The sequence below is a fragment of the Dendrobium catenatum genome, unplaced genomic scaffold (assembly GCF_001605985.2).
Source record: "Dendrobium catenatum unplaced genomic scaffold, ASM160598v2 fragScaff_scaffold_621, whole genome shotgun sequence".
NCBI lineage: Eukaryota > Viridiplantae > Streptophyta > Magnoliopsida > Asparagales > Orchidaceae > Dendrobium > Dendrobium catenatum.
This window is the reverse complement of record NW_021319083.1, coordinates 18,637,173-18,662,413: the sequence shown is the minus strand read 5'-3', so window position 1 is coordinate 18,662,413 and position 25,241 is coordinate 18,637,173. Positions and strand designations below refer to the sequence as shown.

General features: G+C 33.2%; 1 protein-coding gene across 3 annotated transcripts; it reads right to left on the bottom strand.

The window, feature by feature from the left end:
* On the bottom strand, positions 1 to 21,130 carry LOC110112318 (flowering time control protein FPA). Of its 3 annotated transcripts, none has more exons than XM_020844505.2 (5): positions 20,856 to 21,130; positions 20,335 to 20,715; positions 5,089 to 6,329; positions 3,652 to 4,937; positions 1 to 324 (listed from the first exon to the last, which is right to left on the bottom strand). In XM_020844505.2, the coding sequence occupies exons 2-4, from the start codon at positions 20,653 to 20,655 to the stop codon at positions 3,665 to 3,667; spliced, it is 2,835 nt and encodes a 944-aa protein (XP_020700164.1). In that variant the 5' UTR covers positions 20,656 to 20,715; positions 20,856 to 21,130; the 3' UTR covers positions 1 to 324; positions 3,652 to 3,664. The 3 variants fall into 3 exon arrangements, with proteins under 3 accessions (XP_020700164.1, XP_020700163.1, XP_020700165.1); XM_020844504.2 differs by having other exon boundaries at positions 20,335 to 20,655; XM_020844506.2 differs by lacking the exon at positions 20,335 to 20,715.
* Between the last annotated feature and the right edge of the window lie 4,111 nt (positions 21,131 to 25,241).

Genomic DNA, 25,241 nt, shown 5'->3' with positions numbered 1-25,241 from the left:
TATCACAAAGATCTCATCACAGATACCTCAGTTTGAAAACAATAACCAATAAAACACAAAGACAAGCCTATTGTTGATGAGTCTTTCCAGACTTTGCTACTGCAAAGTCTAATCAAACCAAAAAGAATAATCAGATCATTCTACTATTTAATTCATCCGTAAGTCTCACAGATTTAGTGTTGCACGACAGAGACGAACAAAAAATTGATGGTTGCCTATAAGCAAAGTTACATGTAAGAGTGAGAGCTCAATAAATCAAACATCAAACCTCGTAGCTTCAAGGAAAGGGTTGTCTGGCTCCAGCCATGTATGCCATCAAATCCGCTGCGCCAAAAGTTACCCCTAATATTAGATGATAACTCAATCTTCAAACTTTATAAAAATGAATGCATGATTCTGCTTCTGTTGTCCAAAATATGCATTGAACACATTTCTTGACTCGGGCTTCAGACGTAAGCTGAGCTCTATGAGCTAGCTCGTCTCGACACGATTCGTTAAATTGCAAGCCAGTTCATTTAAAAAATATAAATGTAAAATATATTAACTATAAAATTATTAAAAATATTTAAATATTATATCTCAATTTTTCATATCAGAAGATTCTTTATTATTTTTTATCTAATTTTTCATTTTATCGATTTATTTTAATAATTACTTGAATTATAAACATTTTCACTATTTCATAATAAATGAGTCAACTCATAAAATTAAGCTTGATCTCGAGTTCAAACTATATTAATTAATTAAGCTCAAGCTCAAATAAGATGTGATTCGTGTTTGGCTTGACTTGTTTACACTCTTATCTTTTAATTTACACAGCTAGAAATGAGCATTTTTTTAATATTATGTTATAGCACATTTATTAGATGGAGAAATACCCCCTTTAAATTGATATTGAATAAGAAATGGCTCATTGCAATATTGAATTCACATTAATTCAATGTAAAAGAAGTCTCTGTGAACAAAGGATTTTTTTACATTAGAAAGGGCACATTTATATAAGTGATTTATTTTTATTATATTGAAATATTATACAGCCTTAAGCCCATATCTTTTTGCTTTAGTCATGGATGCTCTCACTAGACATTTGCAAGGGGTTGTACCCTAGTGTATGCTTTTCGCTGATGATATTCTTCTTGTTGATAAGAATAGAGAGAGAGTTCAAGGTAAACTTGAATAATGGAGGTCAACTTTAGAGTCTAAAATTTTTTGTTTGAGTAGGTCTAAAACTGAATATATGGAGTGTAATTTTAGTAGTAATAGATCTAGTGGGGGATTGTGACTTTGGGCGATCAAGTCATTAATAAGAGTACATATTTTAGATATATTGGATCTATTATTCAGAGTGATGGTGAAATTGATGGGGATATTATTAGTAGAATCCAAGTTTGATGGTTGAAGTGGAAAAAATGCATCGGGCTTGTTGTGTGATAGAGAAGTCCCCCTCAAATTTAAGAGAAAATTCTATAAGATGGTGGTGAGACCTGCAATGCTTTATGGTGCAGAATGTTGGTCATTAAAAGAAAAGCATGATATTAAGTTAAGTGTTTCAGAGATGAGGATGCTTAGGTGGATTAGTGGCTTTAGATGGCTTGGTCACATAAAACAGTGGCCTTCCAATGACCCAGCTAGGAAAGTAGATGTATTAAAATTGACTTATGTTAAGAAAGGTAGAGATAGACCTAAAAAGGCTTGGTTAGAAAATATTAGAAATGATATTTCTCAATTAGATTTAAATGATAATTTGACTCTTAACAGAATACAATGGAAAAAAAGAATTCATGTAGCCGACCCCATATAGTGAGATAAAAGCTTGATGTTGTTTTGTTGTATACTGTAAAAGTTAAGCTAACAAATTTTTTTTAATCTCTCTGTCTCTCTGAAAACCATTGATTAGGCAATAATTACAGGCAGGCAGTAGCTTTTACTAATAAGGTTAAGAAATAGCAAAGTCTACTCAGGCATTTGTTTAAATTTAATCATTTAAAATTGACAAAGCTTCTAATAAGAGGATAGTGTACGATATTAACCGTCATAAAATGATGATTTGACCCAAACAGTTAAGATAAAGGTAATGATAATGGCCATAATTACATGTATTAAGGTCATTCATAAACAAGAATTAAGGTCACCATTTACAAACTTATTAAATGGAAAAGAATATGCAATTAGCAAAAATATTAAGGCTTTAACCATTAATTAAAACAGTAATTACCATTAAGTGTTGAATTTTGTTGCCATTAACAGTAATTATAGATTTTATTCTATGCTGCTCAAATGTTGCATGATAATTTGCCATGCAAAGTTTACAAAATGGCCATATAACTATATTTGCTAATTTTGGGTGAGGAAGAAGGCTATATTTCATTGTTTATGTACTAGTTAAAAATATCTCTTTACTTTTAAGTTGAGCTTATTGCATATTTTTCTCCCATCTCTCTATTAAAATAAAAAGGTAAGTACTCCTTTCCACATAATACTTACATTATAGTCATCTTTCCAATATCTTATAGTTTCTTTTTCAAAGTCATTTAAATATTCATTCATCCTTTATAGCTTTCTTTTGACTGAATAAACCTGCCTCTTCTTATTTTAAACTCAGTTCATGATTTACCTTTATATTATTTGAGCTTAATGCAACAATGATATCTTGAGAATTTGACATCAATAGGTTTAAGATTCATTGCCTGGGTATCGTCATATTATATATTTTTTTAGTTTCAACTGATTTTTTCACAATTATGTTGTATATCCTATACTAATTTGATTTGTGATTGTCAAAATTTTTTTTTACCAAAAATCACTAATAATATCTAACGATGGGGCTGGATTGTACGCAACTGCACTTTTACATTACTAAGAGGAGGCTATTTGCATGATTTGAACCCATGACCTTGTGCTAAGAGAGGCAAATTAAATTGCTCAAATCCAGCATTTACTTGAATGCAAAATTTTATAAAGTGTAATTTGATTGATTATAATATAGATCTAATGTTGGGCATTGAGTATCATAGATATGAGAACATAAATATGATGCTCGAGGTAAAACTTGGAAGGATAAATTGAAAATTAGTTCTATTAGAGAAAGAGAGAGTGGGAGTAACAATCTATTGAATATAAGATTTCAAAATTGGATCAAATTGGAGTAGCAACAATCGACCCCGTTGTCTTTGAATCATTCCTCTTTCACTCTAGCAAACATGTTATATTCATTCCTCTATGAATATTATTTCCATTCTTTACTTTTCCAATTCGAAAACCTTCAATTGTATTTAATAAATCTTAACTTAGTTTTATAGTTTAATCATTTTTTACTACCATTGAATTAATTTGTCGAGTGTCACCCTTGGGAGACATCCTAACCAACCTTTATCTACTTCACAACTATCAAAATAGAGAACATCCTAGAACTAGCATAATCAGTGAAGTTAGATTAGTATGCTTAATTCGAACATCAAGAAGAGGTGAGGAGGCTCAGCAAAAACTGTTAAGTTTGCTAGAAATGCATATAATGCAGCTGTTATACCAGAATATTCATCACGAGGTTTTCAGCAAAAAAGCACAAATCTAACATAAACGATAGCACTTAAACATAAGCATCGATTAAACAACTCTAAACAAAATGGGATTCCTGAGAAAGGGAATCTTCACCTTATATCCAGCACTAATCAACAGCCTTTGCTCGCTGCTGGATTTGCTGAAGAAGAGCTGCAGCCAACTGCAGAGTTGCCTGCAAACGCTTCTCAGGATCTGCTTCCGTGTCTTCCCTGGAGCTGTTTGGTTCTTGTTGATTAGCCTGTTGCCCAACGTTTTGGACTGGAGGGGCATCAGGTGGTTGTGGCCCTTGCAACTGCGGTTGCTGCCCGCGGCCAATCTGATGTTCTACAGATGCAGAAGGAAAAGATGAATTGGCAGGGGAAATAGAAGTCTGGGCATGCGGCAAGACAGAGTTGTTATACAGCATAGATGTATGAGTCTGGGAAGGATTCTGTGGCAAGATTGAGTAATTTCCCCTTTCATCTTCTCCAGATTGTTTTTGGTTCCCAAGAAGAGCTGCAAGATGAGCAAGTTGTTCAGGTTGGAGAGATATTGATGTTGCCGAAGAAGCCTGAGATTTGATCTCCTGCTGTGGAGGAAACTTGTTTGCCGAAGTTGAAGGTAAAGTCTCAGGCATATAACCACTCAAATCAGTCCCTTGAGCAACTCTTGAATTGAATGCTTCTTTTGAGAAAGATTGACCAAATTGTTGTGAAGAAGCATTTGGAGTAGCAATGAAACTTCCCATGCTGGAGCTAGAAACGGGTAGGTTACCAGACCAGTTAGTTGTCAAAGGAGGATTATAAAGTTGAAATTGGTCATGGGCTCCATCCATTCGTGTATCATGTAGTTTTTCTCCGCGAGCAGGAACCGAGTAAGGGAAACTGTCATCCCGTTTAGATGGTGGTGGAAAAATGGCTGGAGTTAAATATCCTGATGAGGAGGCTGTGTGGTTTTGTTTATGAGAAAATGACCTGAAATCAGGGGAACTTGGTTTCAGGAATGAAGTGCCTTCATGAATTTTAAGCCCTTCATTTGATCTCTGAGTAAGGGATGGGGCTATTGGGTCTGTGAAATCCATTGGATGTTGGAGAGAACTGAAGTTTGAAGCATTTTGTTGGAACTTTAGAATGACACCAGATATGCTCACTTTTCCTGGTACTTTCAGTACTTGTTCAGAAAAGTCTGATGGTGGAACAAGGAATAAAGTAACCTTTTCTCCAAGCTTAGCAACAGCCGCCCGCTGCTTCTCACCAAGATAATGCATGAATTCACTATAGAAACCAATATCTGCATCACTTTCAGGAACAAAAAATACCACCCAAGTACTCACTGCTTGATAATAATGTTTTGCAAGCATATCAAGGCCAGTCCTAGAAGTGCAGTTCAGAAACTCAGGCCTATAACAAAATAATTGATGAGGTAAGATGGGATAGATTAACTTCCATTAGTTATCCATATGAAAAATGCAGCAGCAGAAGAAAATTATTTATCTGATTCCAAGATGGCAAAGAGTAAAGACAAGATAATACAGTTTGGGTGTGTACTTACAGCATAAAATCGAGAAGTTTACCGACGGGAAAGCACCGAGCCCGACAAACAGGTGTTCCACCTTTAGCTATTGTTCCCTCCCACTTCCATATTTCATCAAGTGGGGGAGGTTTATGAGATTCAGGATTAGATCTCTGTAATTTTGGTGAATTATTAGATAATGGTCTAGAAACTGAATTTAAGCGGCCAATGTTGCCCCAAGAATCATCTTTTTCTGCATGAAGACGATTTAGGTTCCTTGAAAAATCATGAGCACCTTTTAAACTGAAAGGAACAGAATCTAGAGGCTTGTTATAACCATGATGGTCTGGCAAATCAAGGAATGGCTTTTGTAAGCTATCACGCTTTTCTTGTTCTAAATCTGAAAAAGGATACTCCGGAAGATCTTTATCAGATATTAAATCAATTTTAAGTTTCTTTGCTAAAGGAAATGATCTGTCCTCTATGTCCCACGAATCCGCGAAGGGTGGAACTCTTTGAGGTCTTTCAAAAGTAAGATTATGCGAAGGTGGAATCTTGTCTGCTGGATTGGTCCTGTGTCTTTCGAAAAATTCTTCTGTTGTCCTTCTGTCAGATGCAAATTCTCGCAATCTCATGTTCTCATAAGTACTAGAAAAAATTGGTTCTCGCTCAGAACCAAACCGGGATGACTTACTCCTAACCAAATCTAGAGCATGTTGATCACGAGACCCCCTATCAAGGCTAGAACCAAATGGTGGAGAAGCCCTGTGAAAATCTCTGACTGGACTCTCAAAGCGTTCATCACCATGTAAGGGCTCAAGGACTTTTGCACTTGACCCAGGTAAAAAGTTAGACTTCAAATGTGAAGAGAAAGGACTATTTGCAAGACCCTTTCCATGTTCAGATGGCATATCACTCCTGGCAAAACATATGTTAACACGAGGATTGTTAAGAAGCTTCCCATGCAGAGCTTCTTTAGCCCTGCAAGCTGCCACCACACTCCTAAAACGAACAAATGCATAGCTACGACCTGGAAATGAAGTAATTTTCTCAATTTCACCGAAAGGTGAAAATGCCCTTCTTAAAGTTATTTCATCAACATTCAACGATGATGGAAACCCTATCCATAGAACCTCACTAGGTTCAGCACTCCTATGGCCCTTGGACTTATCAGAAGATCTTTCAGGGCTAATATTCTGAGTTCTTAAATCTCTTCTCAAAGGTGGTTCACCCCTATCCATTGATCGCCTGTCATTTTTATGATGCAGATACGCCTCATCCTGTAGTACAATGGAAGCTCCGCTTTGTAACTCAACGCTTCTTTATGAATTATTATAAATTATGCACATAGTTTGCAGGTAGAATAATGCAAAATTGAGTAATCAAGCACATTAAGGTTTCACCTACGGAAAGTACTAACAAACAGGACCTAGTTTCACAGCACCCAAAGTAAAAAAAAAAAAGGAAACACAAGTAGGCATCTGACAACCAAAACATCCTCAGTTTAAAGTAGAGAAATTATTTTTAAAAAAAAAAAATACCAGCTCCAGATGAAATGAACCACATTAAAACACTGAGAAGGAAGATGAGTTAAATCTTATAAGGATGCCCTTTGCTCGTCAAATAGACGTTGCGCAATGAAAGCAAAATCATTTATTAACATCTACTTCAACTAGTGACCATAGGAGTATCATAATCAACAGAAAATAATAAGACCTTTGGCCTTCAAAAATAAAATATCGACAGCTAAACTAAAAGAACCAAAAATTAGGGAAGACTGTAGACTCATGCGTACATCATACAAGCCAAATGTTAATCTACTCGAGACAAAAACAACGCATTCTCAAAAACAACCTCATCCCTCCTGTTCTCTTAAAGTATTCCCTCTCCTCTAATGAAAGTTTCACCATCCAAAACTTTTTTTTAAACATGTTTTGGAGAGAGAAAATAGAAAAGTAATATTTTTTCAATTCCAACTGTCAATATGAAACTGTCACTATCGATCTCAATTCTGAATGAGAAAATTTGAGGGATTATGTTGGGTCGATAACTAGATGTAAAACTAATGCCAAAACTAATTGAATTAAGTCCAATTTTCAATTTTGCAAGTGATTGGGCATTCCCGACAAATAGCATGCTATGACCTAATATAATTTTGAAGAGAAAAAGGGGTGATATCAAGCTGATTTCTAGTGAGCCAGCCAAAACTTGAAATTAAATATTTCAATTTTGAATTGAACTTGAATTGAGCCAAATTCAACTTGAATCAACAGTTTGTTTTGAGTTGATTTGAGTAAAATCTATTATTTTTATTAAAAAAAAAAATACTTACTATTCAGACTTTCTTTGTATATTTCTTCTAAAATATATTAAATGTAAATGCATAAATATATATGCATTATACCATTTTGTATTATGTAATTATCAATACATACATCCATATTTGTACATATATATTTAAGCGCAAATAAATATGTTCATATATCATACATGTGTTAATTTCAAGTTGAATTAAAACTTATTACAAGCGAGTCAGCTTCGAGTTGGAGCATATCAATTTTGATTGAGTCGACTAAATATCATTCGATTCCAAGTGACGTTCTAGTTTCGTACATAATTTTTCGACCTAGTGAGAATTAGGCAAAAATTTACTTAGACGTCAAACTTAAATAATGTCACAACTTTCTAATATCGGGGTGAAATTTATGCAAGGGTTAGCAAGAATGCCATTAACAATTAATATTTCATAACTTAACCTGGTTGTGGTAAACAAAACTAAGCAAACATCGAAAAGGCCCAAAGTTAAGATTAGATTTGTCATGGAAAATTTATGGATGAGAATTAAATGACACAATGATTGAAGAAAATAAATAATTCTTGTTTACAATAAACTAAATGGTAAGAGAGGGAAAAATCACAAGATATTAGGGAATGTTATAAATTATAATATGTTAAAAAGATTAACAATACAAAGGGTATTCGCATAGCACTGATGGATGGAGAGTTGAAACATATAACTATTGAGGTGAATACAATTAGTGATAGTGTGATTGATATTAAGATAATTATTAAATATGACTAATACTTATGCTTTTCAAGTTAGATCAGAAGATATTTTAACAAATCAATTTTGGAAAGAGAAGCAAGTGTGATTATAATGTATATCTCAAGAAAAAATTATAATTATTGGGGGCAACTTGAATTGACATATAGGTTTAGTAAGATACTAAGATGGGTTATAAGAGGACTCACAGTAGATATGAAATAGGAGATAGAAAAGCAATGGGAGTTTTTATACTTGATTTTGTAGTAGTCTATTATCTTATTATAATAAAAATGTACTTTAAGAAACGATAAAACATTTAATAACTTGCAAAAATGAATCCACCAAATAATAAATACAATTCATTTTATTTGAAAAGAACATTGCTTTTACAATAATATGGAGTTGTAGTTATGGGTGAATATCTCAGAAGTATGAAAGGAACAGAGCAAAATAAGGAGGCGGAACTTCAACGGAGAGAAATTATTAGCCATATAAGATAGGTTGCTAAGAGAAACTTGATGTGGGACAAAATAACTCATTTCATCAAGAAAATTGCTGTTAAAATTGTAAGAGATTTAGAAATAGAATGTGCATTTGTACGGATACCTAATGGTGGAGTTATGAGGTACAAAAAGTTTCATACTCGGCTTGTCAAAATTAAGGAGGCAAAAACACTAAGGACCTTATCAAAATTAACTTTCCAATCAAGGATTCATACTCTGCTTGAAAAAAGCAATCAGCAAGGCACACAAGTGTAACTCACACTTTAGACATTACAGAACAATACTTTGTTGGCTTGAATCAGTACCACCATGTTTGTATGCATTGATTGCCAAATTTTTGGTCAATAGCCGAGGATTAGCCACCAATTATGCGCCATTTCACATCATGAAAAAAATATAATGTTACAACAACTTAGCTTAAACACTCATAATGAACAAGATTTTTTGGTCTGTGAAATACTAACTATATTTTGTTTGTCAGTCATCACCTTAATAACATGCAAAAAGTAGGGCAAAAGATGTGCCAACATAACCAAAGTTACCACAAGTTTCATATGCGCTAGATAATTTTCATCCATACCCTTTTGGATTTTACTTAAACAATTAATAATCTTTGCATTTTAGTTATCTAATATTTTGCAGTAATTGAAATCATCAGGAATTGAAGGACCAACGGTACTGCATGGTTTGGTACTGCATGGTTTGAAACAATAAAATGAAGGCAGTCTAAAGAGAGATTCAACAGATTCATTGCATTTGGTCATCCATTCAACTTTTTCTTTTAGAAAAGAACAAACAAATAAGTCTATAGCAACTTTTTTTGGTTAAAAAAAAACAAAAATTAATATCCTGCAACGCTACCACAGCTTCAATCAAATAGGTAATTTCTATGATGTACGCATTAGATTTGAGAATAGTTATGAAAATATCAGAACATGAAAACGGAATTAATAAGACATAAATCCCACCTAAATATCAACAAACTTCAACATGAGCATGGTATCATGCAATGCACAAACATTAACACAATATTACAACTATACGCATCTTTCGATAGGCATCAATTGTTCTTCTATTTTTTCTATATGCTCATGTTACTTGATAAGCAGGCACATCTCACATAATTATAAGTTTTCCCACGTGGTGCAAAACCACAGTAAATACACAATTCGAGCAGTAAGATTTTTTTTGCATATTCAGATAGCACAATAGGCATTTGATTCTAAAAACATTCAGCTTCAAAAGCAACTACAAATACTCATGATAAACATTAAGGCTCTGTTTGGGACGGTTTTTTCGTTGCTTTGCTTTTCAAACAATGACTATAATTTTATTTGGCTACTATTTTCTTGCTATTTTTTCACTGTTTCTAAAAATTTCTTTGAAAATAAGTTATTTTTTACATCCTATGTAGCTAAATTATTTTTTCCACATTAACTTCACAACCAGCTTTATAAAAAGTTGTAGCATCTCAAACAGACCCTAAATTTCTGCTAAACAATTTACTAGATGCTTGACAAACAACTCAGAAACTTAAAACCCCTTTATTTGTTTGGCTGGTAAAAAGTCAAAAAAAAACATTAGACATATCTCTAACTTTTACTTTTAGTAATATAACTAATTAATTAGAATTATTAACTTAGAAGAAAAAAAAAGTGACTAAGCCTTAAAAAAAAAAGTGACTAAACCCTTCCCGCCTAAGTCTTCTACTCATAAGAAAAAAAAATCTTTTTAGTCCCACACCGTGAAAGACCAAAATATTTTGCTTTATATAATAAGACATTTTGACAATGTTAGTAAATGTGTTGTATGGTCCGGACAGTGGTTGTGAGCATACGGCAAGTACTTTGATCAAATTATTTTAGAGTTCAGAACTGTTCACATAAATATATAATAAAACTATTTTGATTTAATAGATAATTAATGACTCATAAATATACTTAATTAAAAATTATTAATAAAGTCAGTGGGGGCACGTGCCCCCATGCTGCATCCGCCCCTACCTCCGGCGAAGATGCTGCACAGCCGCCGTCGATCAAGAAGCCAACCCTTCGACGCGAAAACGGTTATGAGAAATCGGAGCCGGTTTTCCGGTTTAACGGTCGAATCGCCGGTTCAAACGGTCCGAGACCGGTTCGACGCGAAAACGGTTCTCAGGAGAATCGTAACCGGTTGGCCAGCCGGTTCGCAGTTCAACCGGTTGAACCGGCCGGTCCGGTCCGGTTTTAAAAGCCTTGCAATTTAGTTCATAAGCATGAATGCTTATTGCAATTTAGTTCATAAGCATGAATGCTAATTGCTCTACAAAACACATCGATAAAAGCTACATAACAAGTTGACCTACAGTTTTGAAATAGCAAAAAAATACCTTAATTGATAATAAGTTACCTTATCCTTTTTATGAAAGGTTTATCACCATTATAAAGCATAATACTAAAGTTAAAGTAGATTGAAAGGTCCTACTAAGCAAAGTGTTCATAAATATTGTTTAGGTCCATTTCTTCATTTTTCATGAATGTTTTTAGCATTAGATTGGACATTAAACCGGTGTAAGGATGGGTGGGTTCAAGGTTCAAAGATTAAAATATTTACAATTATATACAAAGAACCAAATGGTGTTCAATTATGATAATGACATTATTAAAATATTTCAAATTATTTAAATGGTGTAATATTTCTAATAGCAATCATAAGTGATTATATATATATATACATATTGCACTAATATCACATATACATGAAATAAGTACAAAAAAATTACATTTAAATATCATCTCTCAGTTATAACTTCTAACCAAAGATCAATTTCTTCTCACCTAAGCAGGCCAAGCAAGATTAAAACTCAAACTTTAGTTGAGTCAGCTGACAAAACCAAGTTTGATCAAGATATTTAAGCCTCCATTTAAACAACTTCTAGGAGAGGCCTAAAACTTTTTCACTAAGGATGTTATCTAGTATATATTTTATCTCAAGCCTCGCCAAATTTCACAAGCCCGGAGCTCGTTGCTAGAGTTTTCGTACAGTTAAGTGTTATTACAATAATATGCATGGGTACACACACTAGATCAACTTGACATGGCATATTCATGCTTCAAACAAAAAAGAAATGCAAAATGTCCCTGGCTCAAATAGGAGATAGATGATGAGGTTAGTAGCATTATTGTGCTGTGGATGTAACGAAAGGATTGCTTAAAAGCATCCATGTAAACAAATGGATTAGATAGCTGGTCAACACTGAAAACCTTATAGTTTAACAGGATGCCATATAATTGTTAGTTTCAACTAATAGAGCTTCATGCTTGCTCATGCCAGTAAAGTTTGCCTGTTCATCTTTGAATATGCAAACTCCTTTTGCTTTGGTCATTTACTAAGTTTCTCTTGCTAGATTGAGCCATGTGCCTATAATTTGTATTTAAGTTTGTTTGAAGCCTTGATGTGAAAACAGTTTATAAAGATTTCAACCAGAAAAATGGTCATGAATGCATATTGTACTGTGGATATATATAGATCTTTTAAACAAACTTCATATTGGTATATGCTTTCTTGAACAAATTCAAAGACCGAAAGCTAACAATTCTAGGTTTGTGGTCAAACTAGATTTCAAAAGAGAAAATACTGATTTCATTCAAGTAATGCCTGATAAAGACCACTATTGTAAGTAGATCACGTGATTTCCTTAATGATTAAAAAAAAGGCGAAGATAATTATTTCCTTCAACTATTTATAAACCTCTCAAAACAGAAAAACAATACAACCCTTTGCATGGATTCCACAATGTTAGCAACATAAAAGATTAATGAATTGTTTCTACAAAGATTCAAATTTAATTGGTCGATAAAAATATATTTACAATTTTCAAACCAAGATTAGGCGCTTATCAGATGCCAATTAAAAGATAATAGAAAATAACTAGAATCCAAAGCGAGGATGGCAATAAACATCATCATGCATAGCAACAACAAAAACAGCACAATACCATTTGGTTGGAGCGTGCTTTCAAATCAATAAATTATCAAAAAAAGGATCCACATATGGTCCATGCCATGCAAAAAAAAAGAAAAAATCATTCATGTTAATTAATTAATTCTTACAGTATGTCATGTAGTTATATAGATATCATCCATTATTAAACAAGTTTGAGTTTCAGTAGCTTTGAAAGTTACAATAAATTGCGGTAGTTATGGGAAGGCTAATTTCTGTGGAGATGAAGCATAGCAAACCAAATGGAAGGCTATTTAAACACATTTTATCCAACGAGTGATTAAGCTGATAATTTTCTTAAAGCATTTATATTTTTAATTACAAGTTCATAGTTTATTGGTGTAATCCCAGAGATATTCACCTAAATAGAAATTAACAAAATAAGACGACCTAAAATAATGCTAGCTTGGCAGGCATTAACAGCATAGTAAGAAAATGAAGGCTTCTATAATTCCCAATATTGCTATCAAAATTAAACTTTTTTTCATTTTAAACAAATAGCAAAGAACCTAATCTTTTGAAAGAACCAGAAAAGGGTCATGATAACAACATGCCTTACACGAACTCTATACAATTCATGGAAAAATCTGGCTGAGGAAGATAAAAATGAAAAACCATGAATTTTCTTCTCCTTTTCCTATTTTTTTGCTTTTAAAATGCATTCATAAGTAAGCACTTAGAAACAATAACTAGCCAATCCTTCAGCTGAACACACTGAATCGAATGTGACAGTGACACTAAATGTCACCTTACACATTCTTCCCTTTCAATCATAAATATATAAAGGAACGCCATGCTTTCTCGAAGATATCTTACAAGGAAAACGCAAAACACATATAATTCAAACAGATGGACCAATTTCACAGATGTATAGTCATCAGGCACATCACATCTTTAGGCTGGTGTGCGATTTAGAAACAATCTTTCATCTACTTGAGTGGCTTCTTTCATATTCCTGTTAACTTAAAATATAGAAGAAACCATAACTTAATGGAAGGACTTTCTCCTTCCATGAATATTTTGATGTTATGGCCTTCAAATATAAAATAAAATAAAAACTCTTTTTTTTTAACATCATCAAAAATTAAAGGCAGCGACAATTACATGAACATGTGGGATTATTAAATCATAAACCTAGTGCATAAAAATCTTCAAAATAGACGGTTATAATTGCATAAGAAGATGGCCACTATTAAATGTACAGAATTCTTAAATGAATGATTAAAATCTTATAAAAATTGATGAAACACAACCCATAAGTAAATTCTCTGTCTTAGATAAAATCAAATGTGCGATGTTGCGTTTGGAAACCACACAAGGCAGTATACACAAAAAATAAAAATGGGAGGAGAATCATTCTCCCAGGAAGAAAGAAGTCCATTTCAAAAGTAATGAGTATTCCTGAATAACCGCATTGCAAGGTTTTCTAGCTATGTTCGATATACACAATAGCTCTTGCATTAGAGTTCAATGATCTTCACCACGAGAAGAAGTTTAATTCAATAAATAGTTGCTATTATTGATTAAATGGTAAAGTTTCCGAACCATATTGGATACACATAATACCATTTACACCCGAATCATTAATTTCTACAACTGCTTCAGGCCAAATCTTTTTCAGGATATTTAATATGCAATTAAATTTAAATTTGGTAGATAAACCAACCATTTCATTATATAATTCATTGCATAATAATGATGCAGGAAAAAAGAAATTAAAATTCTTTTACATTGATCAAAGAAATTGCAATTTCAGCTATGGCACATAAAAGGCATAGAGAAGTGTTGTACCAGCGTGGACAAAAGCATCTTTGAAATGATATTATTATTCCTCAAGGGAGCGGAAAAGAATTGCAAGCTTTTACAAAGATCACATATTCATGTAACGATGGACAGAAGGAAGCTCATTTCTGGATACCCTATAACTTAAGTTGCGAGTTGATTGGAATGCGAGTGAAAGCTTTTATGATACCAAATTCAAACATTAGGAACCAATCATGTATTTAATGTATCAAATTACAACCATTTCGTTAGTTTAGAGATCATTGTTAGAATTTCAGGTCTGTAAAGTAACATAACAAAGTTTTTGTTGCAGGAAAACTAAGTTAAAGGAGGCTTGGCATAGGAAAATTGTTAAGTAAATGAATATATGGCCCAGCATTCTGGTTAAAGTGGGTATAGGAGTTCATGTTTATCAGCATTTTCAAATACTTAACATCTTTGAAATAATCATTTCACCTTTGACAACTATATTTTCTCCCTTTTTTAGACAGGATTAATCAAAATTTATCAAAGTATTCCCCAAAATTAACTGAAGCACTCTTTAAGCCAACCTTTGGTTCCTATTATTATATTAAATAAATAGTTTACACTCAAAGAATTAGCTCCTCCTGAAAAACTGAACTGCACAGGTTATTAGCACTTTATTTAGCAGGAAATTCCTAAAATTCCAAGCCAAAACTAAAAAAAGAGGTCGAACGCTCAGTTATACCTTGAAGAGGAACTGGCCTAAACTCAACAACAAAGCTTTCCCAAGGCCTGGAGAAAATGCAAGCACGTTATGAAATTGTATGTACGATTCTTTTTACTTTCATTAGAGATTTTTTTTAGAACATTTATATCTTAGTAGAAAAATTCATAAAGCTGATGTATGCATGTCTTATGAATAATACGTTACAGATGAGGCTTATCCCACCAATATAGCGATCTGAAAGCTACAGTAGAAATTGTGAAGATGATCATAATTATTTCATGAACTTATGGTCAAGAATTTTGAAGCATATTTGAACTGCAAAAGTAGGGCTCCTGGCATTGATCGCACTAAAAAAAGATCCAAAATATAAAGGCACATTAGTTTCATCTGTTGCATGGCTTATAAAATTAGGTATATTAATCCAAAATTTCAAGGCTCTCAATGGGCAGGCAGGTTAGTAACAAGTTTGCTTACTCGGATATTCAGCCTAAAAGGCCCAATTATAGCCATATATATTCACAGGTAATAACTAGCAGTTATCCCGGCAAACAAATATAGACCGACTATTTAGTGCATAAAGAGAGCTTCTAAAATCTGCCAGTAAGTGGATGGAAATTAGTAATCAACTTCAGCTTCAGAAAATGGGAAGCCTGGTTAATTGATGGGTAGATATTCCATAAACTAATAACATTAGGATCATAAGATTATGGATCATAAAGATGATCAAACTTTTCTATCATCAGTTTTAGAATTAGCACCCTCGAACTAACAAAAATTAAAAGTATAAAAAAACTGCATGTTATATAGTAGAAAGTTTATGAAGATTAGCTTTGCTTCAAAAACATGTTCACACAATTTTTTCCAACGAAAGGACTTTGCTGGCTCTCAAAATCAGGGTACATAACTTGAACGGAAAACAGTACGCCACCAACCAGTAGCAAGCTGTCGGAAGATTATACACAGCACAAGTTTATGTTTTTCTATTATAACAAATTGACAAAAATACATCTAAATCATGAACAAGAAGTCTCCTTAAGTCATTATTCATACAATAATATTCCAGAATTCTAAGCCAAAGAAAGAAACTAAATAAAGAATAAGAAAAAATATGTTGTGCTGACAAAAGGTTCTGACATTTCTACGAGTTAACTAAATGAATTGATGATATGGCTCCAAGATCAATTTTCAATGAAATTATAAACGCTTTAAAGAGCTTCTCCTCTCTATATGATACACTCAACGAATGCGGCTCCTGCCACTGCACAGAGAGATTGATTCTAAGACCTTCAATTCAAAATGAAGGTAGCTAACCACAAAAAACATGAATTTCTTTAGTTTTCATTAGGTTCTTTATGCTAATAAGTGAATTACTTTACATTAAAGTTAACTAAATGCTGGCAAAAGTGTCAAGAATAAAAACGGTAGCATCCTGAGCTACAAGAACTTGGAACACAGATATCATTGTCTTATTAACATTATATCATGATTTAGTTTTTCTTTCCTTTTTTTTTTGTCCAAAAATTGGTCACATTATGTCATCACGTAGTATGATATAGTTTGAATTGACATAAAGGTTGCCAAATGGATGAATCCTCATCCCTGGACTTATAAAAGACCTAAACATAAGTTAAAAAAAATAAGCTGGCCACACATTCTACGCAAGATTTCATTATATCCAAATAAGAAATTGTTTATCTCTGATTTCTTGAGCAATTTTCATTCAACTGTCTCAGCTTGTAAAGTATCATCCTCTGAAATGTTAAGTATCAATAGATTTTTGGGGAAGTTTAGTTTGCAGCTTCATTTTATGTGATGTATGTCCTCACACATTAATGTACATTGAATAACATCAGAAAACAATAACTAAGTAATCTAAATGGCGGCCAAATCGATTGCTATCAAGATTACCTGAATCTCGATAGCCAAAGAAAAACAAAAAAAAGGATGTTGAATATTCTAAATTGTGTTGCATTAGGTAATGATGATGAAATATGCACTGCAGTTAACAGATAACATGATAGACCGGCCAAATTTGATTGGGAGGAATTAGTATATTTCCTAATCAAGAGGGAGTTATTTAGGAAAATTCTTAATAAAAAGAATTAATTAGGAGATGTTTCCTAATTGAAGAGAGCTATATGGGGCTAATTTAGAGGGGATTAATTATGAAATGTTTCTTAATTGAAGAGGGCATATTTAGGGGCTGATTTGGGGTTGATTAATTATGAAATATTTCCTAATTGAAGAGGGCATATTTATGGGATGATTTGAGGCATGATTTGGGAGGGAAATAATTAAGGAAATGTGAGAGAATTAGGGGAGAACTGTTTGGGTATTTGTTGTTTAATTGTTTGCTTTAAATAGGAAGAGAGGATTAGAGTTAGGGGTATGCAAATTATTGTGATTGTTCTTGTTCTTGGAGTTTGGTGTCTTGGGCTCTAGCGGCGTCTAAGGATTGGGAGAGATAGATCCTTCTCTCGAATTGAGGATCAATTGTATCTTGCTATTTTTTCTTCCGTTAGTTTGATTTATGCAATAAAAACTATTGTCTTGCTTATTTTTCCATTGGATTTGTGGAGTGTTCTTGCTATTTTTGTCTCCATTGTTAGGGTTTACTTGAGATCTTCAAGCATTTCCTAACATAACACTGATAACTATGTGGCATTGTTGTTTAGATAACAATGATATTTAAATAACATAGAATAAAGCATGCCCTAACATTAAGGAGTGAAAGAGACATTTAGGGTCCACAACTGCCAGATTAGAATTAACTTGATAGAAGTACCATCTGCAAAGCACTCATCATTAGGGAATTTACTGATTTTCATCATTAAAGATGTAAGCAAATTATGCATGTAAGCAACTTGGGGACCAATCCAAAAAAGGCATTCTAGATTTTGTTTCTAGCTTAGCCCAGTATTGCAGCTTTTTACTTGATTTTCAAAACCCTTTAGTAATTCCTTGATTTTATTTTATTATTTATTTATTTATTAAGTGGATGCACTTTTGCAGTTATTTTTAGTACCCAATATGAAATTCAGTCTAAATGTTTCCAACATAGAACTCCAAAGAGAATTCTATGAAAAAACCCAGCATAAATTTTATCGAAGGATCACATCTGAGCTCTACCAGGTACCAAGTTTAAGCCTTTCTGCCATTTAGTCCGCCCTGAATTCCAGATTGTATACTCTTCTATTTCCTTTACACTATTTCTACAACAGTAAGCATTTGGCGGCAAGTAGTATAAATTATGTAAGTGAATTGAACTGAAGCAGCAATCTAGAACCATTTGAAAGAGCAAGAGATGAAAGGGGAGGCACAAAGTGGCCAATTCATCACTTCACTACTCATCCCACATTAGAAGGACAGTTAAGGGAGATTAGGTGATTAAGTTCCCATATAACTACTGAAATTTAAGTTTTTTTGGGCCAACTTTCACATCGAATCCAAAATAACGAACCAACCTGCTCGGTTTCCGAAAGCATATGTTCCAAAATGGAGGTTTAAGATAATTCTTGGATTAACTTTCCATAATGGACATAAAACCGTATGACCAAACTGCAGAATGGCTATTCATTAATAATTAATAACTTATATGGTGCTAATTTTCATAATACTACATTATGGAAAAGGGTTCCAGTTGAAATAATGATCAGAAGAATAAAATGAAACACATAACTCCCAGGTCACAGCTATCATTCTTGTTTTCCTGCATAACTTTTTCCCTGAAGACTGAATTTAAACTTAGTAAACACAAGTTCATTTGGAACTGCATAAAGTCTAATTTTAAACCAATCAAAAAAGAAATATGTGTACAAAGCCAATCAGCAAAAGTTTGTTCATTGATTTTTTTTTTTTTGTTTTATTAGCTCAAATGGCAAGCGATAATTTTTCTATGTTTTTCCAGTTCCTAAATATCAATGAGCTTTTAGTCCCTTGATTAAATCCAATGGCAAAGCTCAGGAGGCCAATTACATATTGATGGAGAACAAATTATCCTGTTTAGCCGCATCAAAGACATCAGAACTTTCAGTCAGTGCAGAAGGAATCACTCTATTCAGGTTGGTAAGTTAAAGATATGCCCACTTTCAGTACCCAGGACATTAACTAATCAAAGAAATCCTTGCCTATTAATGAGAGAGAAGGGAAATAAAATTATTTTTTTTAATTGAGCTATGTATGAAATTACTAAATGGTCTACATCAAATTTCAGCAGATTGGCAAGGGCTTCTTTAAATAAGGATAAGGATGCAAACAATGCATCAACTAGTTTGGATTAATCCATTTGTCCATCATACATTAATATAATTAAGGGTGTGAAATGGAAAATCATTGTTTTGATCCACCTTGAGTGTGCCATTGTGCCCCAAAGACAGCAGTGAGCACAAAAAGCACGCTTAAACTTGTTACGAGTGCATATCTGCAGTTATATATGGCGGTTAGGCAGCAACGCCAAAGATATAATTTGCTTAGGAGCAAACCTAAAATAAAACAAGCATATTTCCAATTTCAAGGGCTCATAAATGCATAAATATTACTAGTATTTCCTTCTATTAAATTTGTATGCTGCTTGCTCTAGAAGAATCTTTCTAGGAGCATAAAACTACAAAGGATGATATGAGGCAGTTTGATTAAGGAAAGATAATGTTAAGAACACACTGTTTTATGAAGGAAAATCAGAAGGCTATAATTAACAGCTGGAATATTATCTTAGATTTTACTTAATTTCCTCTTGACAAATTTAGTATTTTTATCTCATGTTTTTTCATTTGTCAAGATAATCATTTATTAGAGTTGATGCCTTTAATTTTAGCAATTTCCCCAAATAGAGTAGTTCTTATTAACAAGTTGCAGGAAGTCACTGTGTCATTTTAACTGTTTCTATTTCTGGTCAATTAGATATCATAGAAGTTGATGGCATCAGTTGCATGTTTGCCACTGCAAAGAAATTTATTTGAGGGAATCGTTTTTGTTGTGTGAGAATGCCGGTCACTTTAACAAAATGATGAAACCCTTACTGGAAAATATTCGGGCAGATTTTTACTATAATGCTTGCTGAAATATGTTGAGATATTTTCTGCACGCGAGATGGATACTTGCATTCTTTTCATATTCCAATTATTAAATTTTCGCTATTTGTAATGACCCTTAGCATTTGGATAACATTCCAACTTATTAATAATGAGACTTTCTGCTGTCTGGTGGCGCAATAAACAGCTTGGTAAACGTACATTGAAAAACGACATAATAACAGCGAACAGACAAAGAACAACAAGACTAACCCCCTTTGCAAACTCGATTCTAAGAGGCATCCCTGCAAGATTTGACCCATGAAGTGCTCTCAATGCAAGCACAGCATCCTCCTCCTTTTTAAAGTTGACATAAGCATAGCTTCTGCCAGGTAAATATGCTATGCTTTCAATGTCGCCAAATCTAAGGAACTGCTCCGAGAGAACGCTTTCTGTAACATGAGAGCTTAAGTTCCCCACCCAGAGCTTCCGTGAAGGAGGAGCTACGCCCCAGCCACTTCGTCGTTCTCTCTCTCCATATCTAGGTGAGTACTCAGTATATGGCCTATCCCTGCCTCGAACACCCTTGCCCATCTAAAGAAAAACAGAGGAAATGGAAGAAAAAATGATGAATATTCCCGCGCTCATAACGGCCTAGGGCAAACAGAAAAAAAAAACCATAAACATTTTCAAAATTAGAGGAAATAAGACATAAACCATAACTCAATCAACAGCTGAAGAAGTTTTCCATACGAATTCAAGGTGGGGGAGGGGATGGAGGACGAGGATGATACCTTTCAGCAGTAATCCTTAAAGAAGCCGAAGGTGAAATACGTTCGAAGCTTGAATTTGCTCGAGGATGCCGAATGGAGCGACAACTAACGAAAGTACAATATTAGGGTTTCCTTAATGAGGCTAAGATGTTAGAGTTCGGGAATTCGAGGGAAGAGGCAGCCGAAGCAGAGATAGCTACGTTGGTGAAGGGAAAAGTGTGCGCCGTGTAAGATGAAAACCTAGGGCGAAGCCGAGACGAATCTCCGAGGCAGGACGTTACATTTTTCTACTAATGGCGACGGCTGATCCAAACCATAAAACTTGGATACGAAGGGTTCGTTTGGTTAGTCTTTTTTTTTTCTTCTTAAAATAGTTTTTTAATAAAAAAATAAATTTTAATATTAATAAATTGTTTTAATAAACAATAAAAAATACATCCTAAATGAAGGAGAGATTATTAGGGGTGGAGTGAGGACGGGGAGAATCGTCCGCACAAGTATTAGGTACCTAGCGGTACCCGCACTCGGTATCACTGGGTACTGCTGGGTACCACTAGGTACCCAGTGTTTGTGCGGACGGTGGGCACTCCGTACCTAATAATTTTTCCAAATGAAGACGAAGTAGATTGGACTAATCTTAAATCTAAGAACATGGGGTGTAAATAGATGAATCAATTCGATTATTTCATTCAAATTTTTATTTGGAATTTATAAGATTAGATTGATATGATAATTTTTTTTATGTTGGAATCATATTTAATTAATTCAATTATCATTTGAGTTATATTAAATGGGTCATTTTTAGATTAACTTTTGTTTGGGATAGTTTTTGGCAACCGTTTTTTTTTTTTTTTTAAGAAATTGTACTAAAAATTTACTTTAGAAAATAATAAGAAAATTATCTCAAACAAAATCTAAATGATCCTTATGTGGGTTAAAAAGAAGTAATGCACATCTTCCAATTTGCAAGGTCTATATGATAAACAGATTAAATAGATTATTATCAAATATTTTGATACATATGATAAGAGAATAAGATCAAAATAGTCTCTTGAATTTTTATGAAAGACACAAATAATCTCACACTATATTAAATGATCATTTTGATCCATATACTCTTAAAAGAAGAATCAAAATGGTCTCAGTATGAAACTATTTTGATTATTTTTTAAAGACTTGATGGATCAAATTAGTCTTTTAGTATAGTTGAAGGATATTTTGATCATTTATAAAGAGTCAAACATACCATTTTGATCCTTTTTTTTTCGATACGATAAATAGGACATTTTGGAGTGAATCTTAAATGATGCTCATATATAAGAGTAACAAAAACATATACATAAAGAGAACCTCTCATAGGTGATGTTGCAAATTGAAGTTGATCTCAATATTCTTATGGCATTTTATGTGCATAATGTTGATTATTTGAAAACTAAATGATAATATAACTAAAATATGGAGTATTATAGCATTAGTATTGAAACATCATGAGAAAAATACCAATTAAGTGTGGATTTTGGCACAAGTGCATGAATTTAAAAACTTTAGGTTTGACTTTGAGAACATCTAAATTTTATTTTTGATAAATGTATAGTTCAAGATAATTTTTTAATGAGACAAACTCAACAACGTCAAAAGTACCTTGATCCAAGTTCTAATAATTCAAAATCAAGTATAAGAAAATATAATTCAAACTCAAGACATCATTTAAGGTACGAAACAATCTTTAAATCTTATGTGTTTATAGTCAAAACGAGCTTCTCATCAAGAAAAATCAAGTGAGGCCAAGATTGCCCAAAGTTTTTATGTCTGCACAAACGTCTAAAAATACAAGAAGGGTTATTTTAAGAAGTCGAATTGAGTGTCTAAAAAATTTGGGGAAATCATAAAAATGACACTCAAATTTATAAATAGATCAACATTCTATATATAAGTGGGTCTAAAGTTGGAGAGAGCTCATAGATTTGAAGAATCCCAATTCTTTTCCAAATAATCAATGTACGATCATTGTCAATAATGATCGCCACTCTACTACAGTCACATGATGGCCATCATACGATTTTCATCTCCCAACCAAATTGTTTTATTCTAAAGATCGTCATCACCAATAAGGAATACACATGCCATCAACATCAAATGTTGACATTAATAATGTCATAACATGATGTATGTATGAATGTTAACGCCCATCGATGCTAACAAGGTATTCACCTGCCTTCATCACCAACTTGATGCTCGCTAATGCTAGTAAGGTTATTGCATGCCATCACAAACAATGTTGTTCACTACTAACACCAACAATATTGTCAATCATCATTACCAATAATGCTAATACTCGTTAATGCTAAAAATGTCATCGACCACCATCAACAGTAATGTTTGCAATAACCAACACTACTAAAGTCATCATCCAACGTTGACAACTACATTGACATACATCATTATCATCAAGTCTAATGCAAGCCATCAAAATTATCCCTAACACCCATGGATGCCAATAAGGTCATCACCAACTACGAAAATTAATAATTATGCACATGGTTTTGAAAATCGGACCGGATCGACCAGTTCGACCGTTTCGACCGGTTCAACTGTGAATCGGTCCAATGACCAGTTCGATGCTCTTGAAAAATTGGGCTAGCATCAAACCGTTGAAAACCGATTTGAACCACCGGTTCAATCGCCCGACCGTTGAACGCCACGGTTCTTAAAAACAACACAACATAAAGCATTTAAATTAAAAATTAGTAATTATTAATATTTAAATATATAATATAAATATAATTATTATTTTATTTAATTTTAAAATTATGTAATATCTTATATATGTATGAATTTTATATATTATATATGTATGAATTATGAAAATTTTAAGATTAAATTGGCATCATTATTATGTTAATTTCATTAATTTTTATAATATTATTATTTATTACATCATCCGATTCGACCAATCAAACTGATCTAACCGTGAACCTCTCATTCTTCTGGTTCGTTGTCCGATCCAGTTTTCACAACCTTGATTATGCATGTTGTCACCATTAAAATCATCTCTCTTTATCACCAACAACATCAACCCTTGTCTTCGCCATTGGGAATGATGCATGTTATTGACATCAACCTTCATGTTAGTTGATACACATTGAAGCCAACATTGATGCTCATTGACACCAATTAGTTTATCACCTATTGTTATTATAAGGCTATCTACTATCATAGTCAATAATGTTGACATATATGTTAGCATTAATAAATTCCTCACACATCATTATTAGCAACATTGAAGCATGTCATCGCCACCAAGCTCAATGAATGATATTCACATCAACATTAATGCAAACCGAGATAAAAATTGTTTATTTTAATTATCTATTATTATGTTTGTAATCCTTGTATTTAATATAGGGATTATAAAAAAGTCCAAAACATTGGGCCAACGTTACAGAACTCATTTCAACATTGCAGCGCCACAGCAAAGAGCTTACCAAGAATCAGTTGGAGAGCTTAGCATCAAAGTGTTATACAGTCAGCACCAACGTGCCAAATCACTTAGTGGCGCAGCGAGAGTTACTTGGACCGATGAACTAAAGGACTATGGGAAAACTGACATGCCAATTCATAGGCACTACAGTGCACCAAGTCAATGCCACAGTGCTAGTTCAGTTAAATCTAAAAAACTATAAATAGTAATCTTAGTCTTAGTATAGAGAGTCTGGCAACTTGTAGAGTCCTTTTTTGTGAGTTTGTGTGAGTGTGAGGGCTATCATGGGGAGGGTATAGATTGCGTTCTTGTACCTTGAGTCATGTATTATAGCGGAGCAGATCAAGGAAGTGAATAAGGCATTATAATTCTAATTTTGACACACTTCTAAACTTTAGTTTATCTTATTTATATTGTTATCATATGTTGTAGTTTGTACTTATCAAGCATTCAATATAATAAAATATTTATGATGAGTAATATTTTGAGGTTTGGGGTTATTAGTTACTTTTATTTTATTATTTTGATGATTTATAGAAGCTCCGGTGAATTAATTAAAAAGAGAAGATAGATAATATTTTCAATTTTAGTTTTGGGCATTACAATATCTCGGAGCAAAGGTTGATCGCCTTAGGAGCTTCATTAAGCTAGTATGTCTTGAATAGAACTCTATCATAATCTGGCAGAAGACTATAAACTTAGTGTTATCTGGGAGACCCAATTGATCCATATGTTTGCTATTAGAAGTTGTGTGATTTGTATTTTTAAAAATTTATAAAATTTTGTGGCTAGATGTGAGCTTAGGTTTATCCTTGTGTGTGTGTGTTGTAGCTCATTTAGAGTATAGGAAGTATCTTTAAAATTAAGCTCAGCACTGTTGTGTTATGTAAATTATCAAAAATAAGATTTAACTCATCGCACCGCAG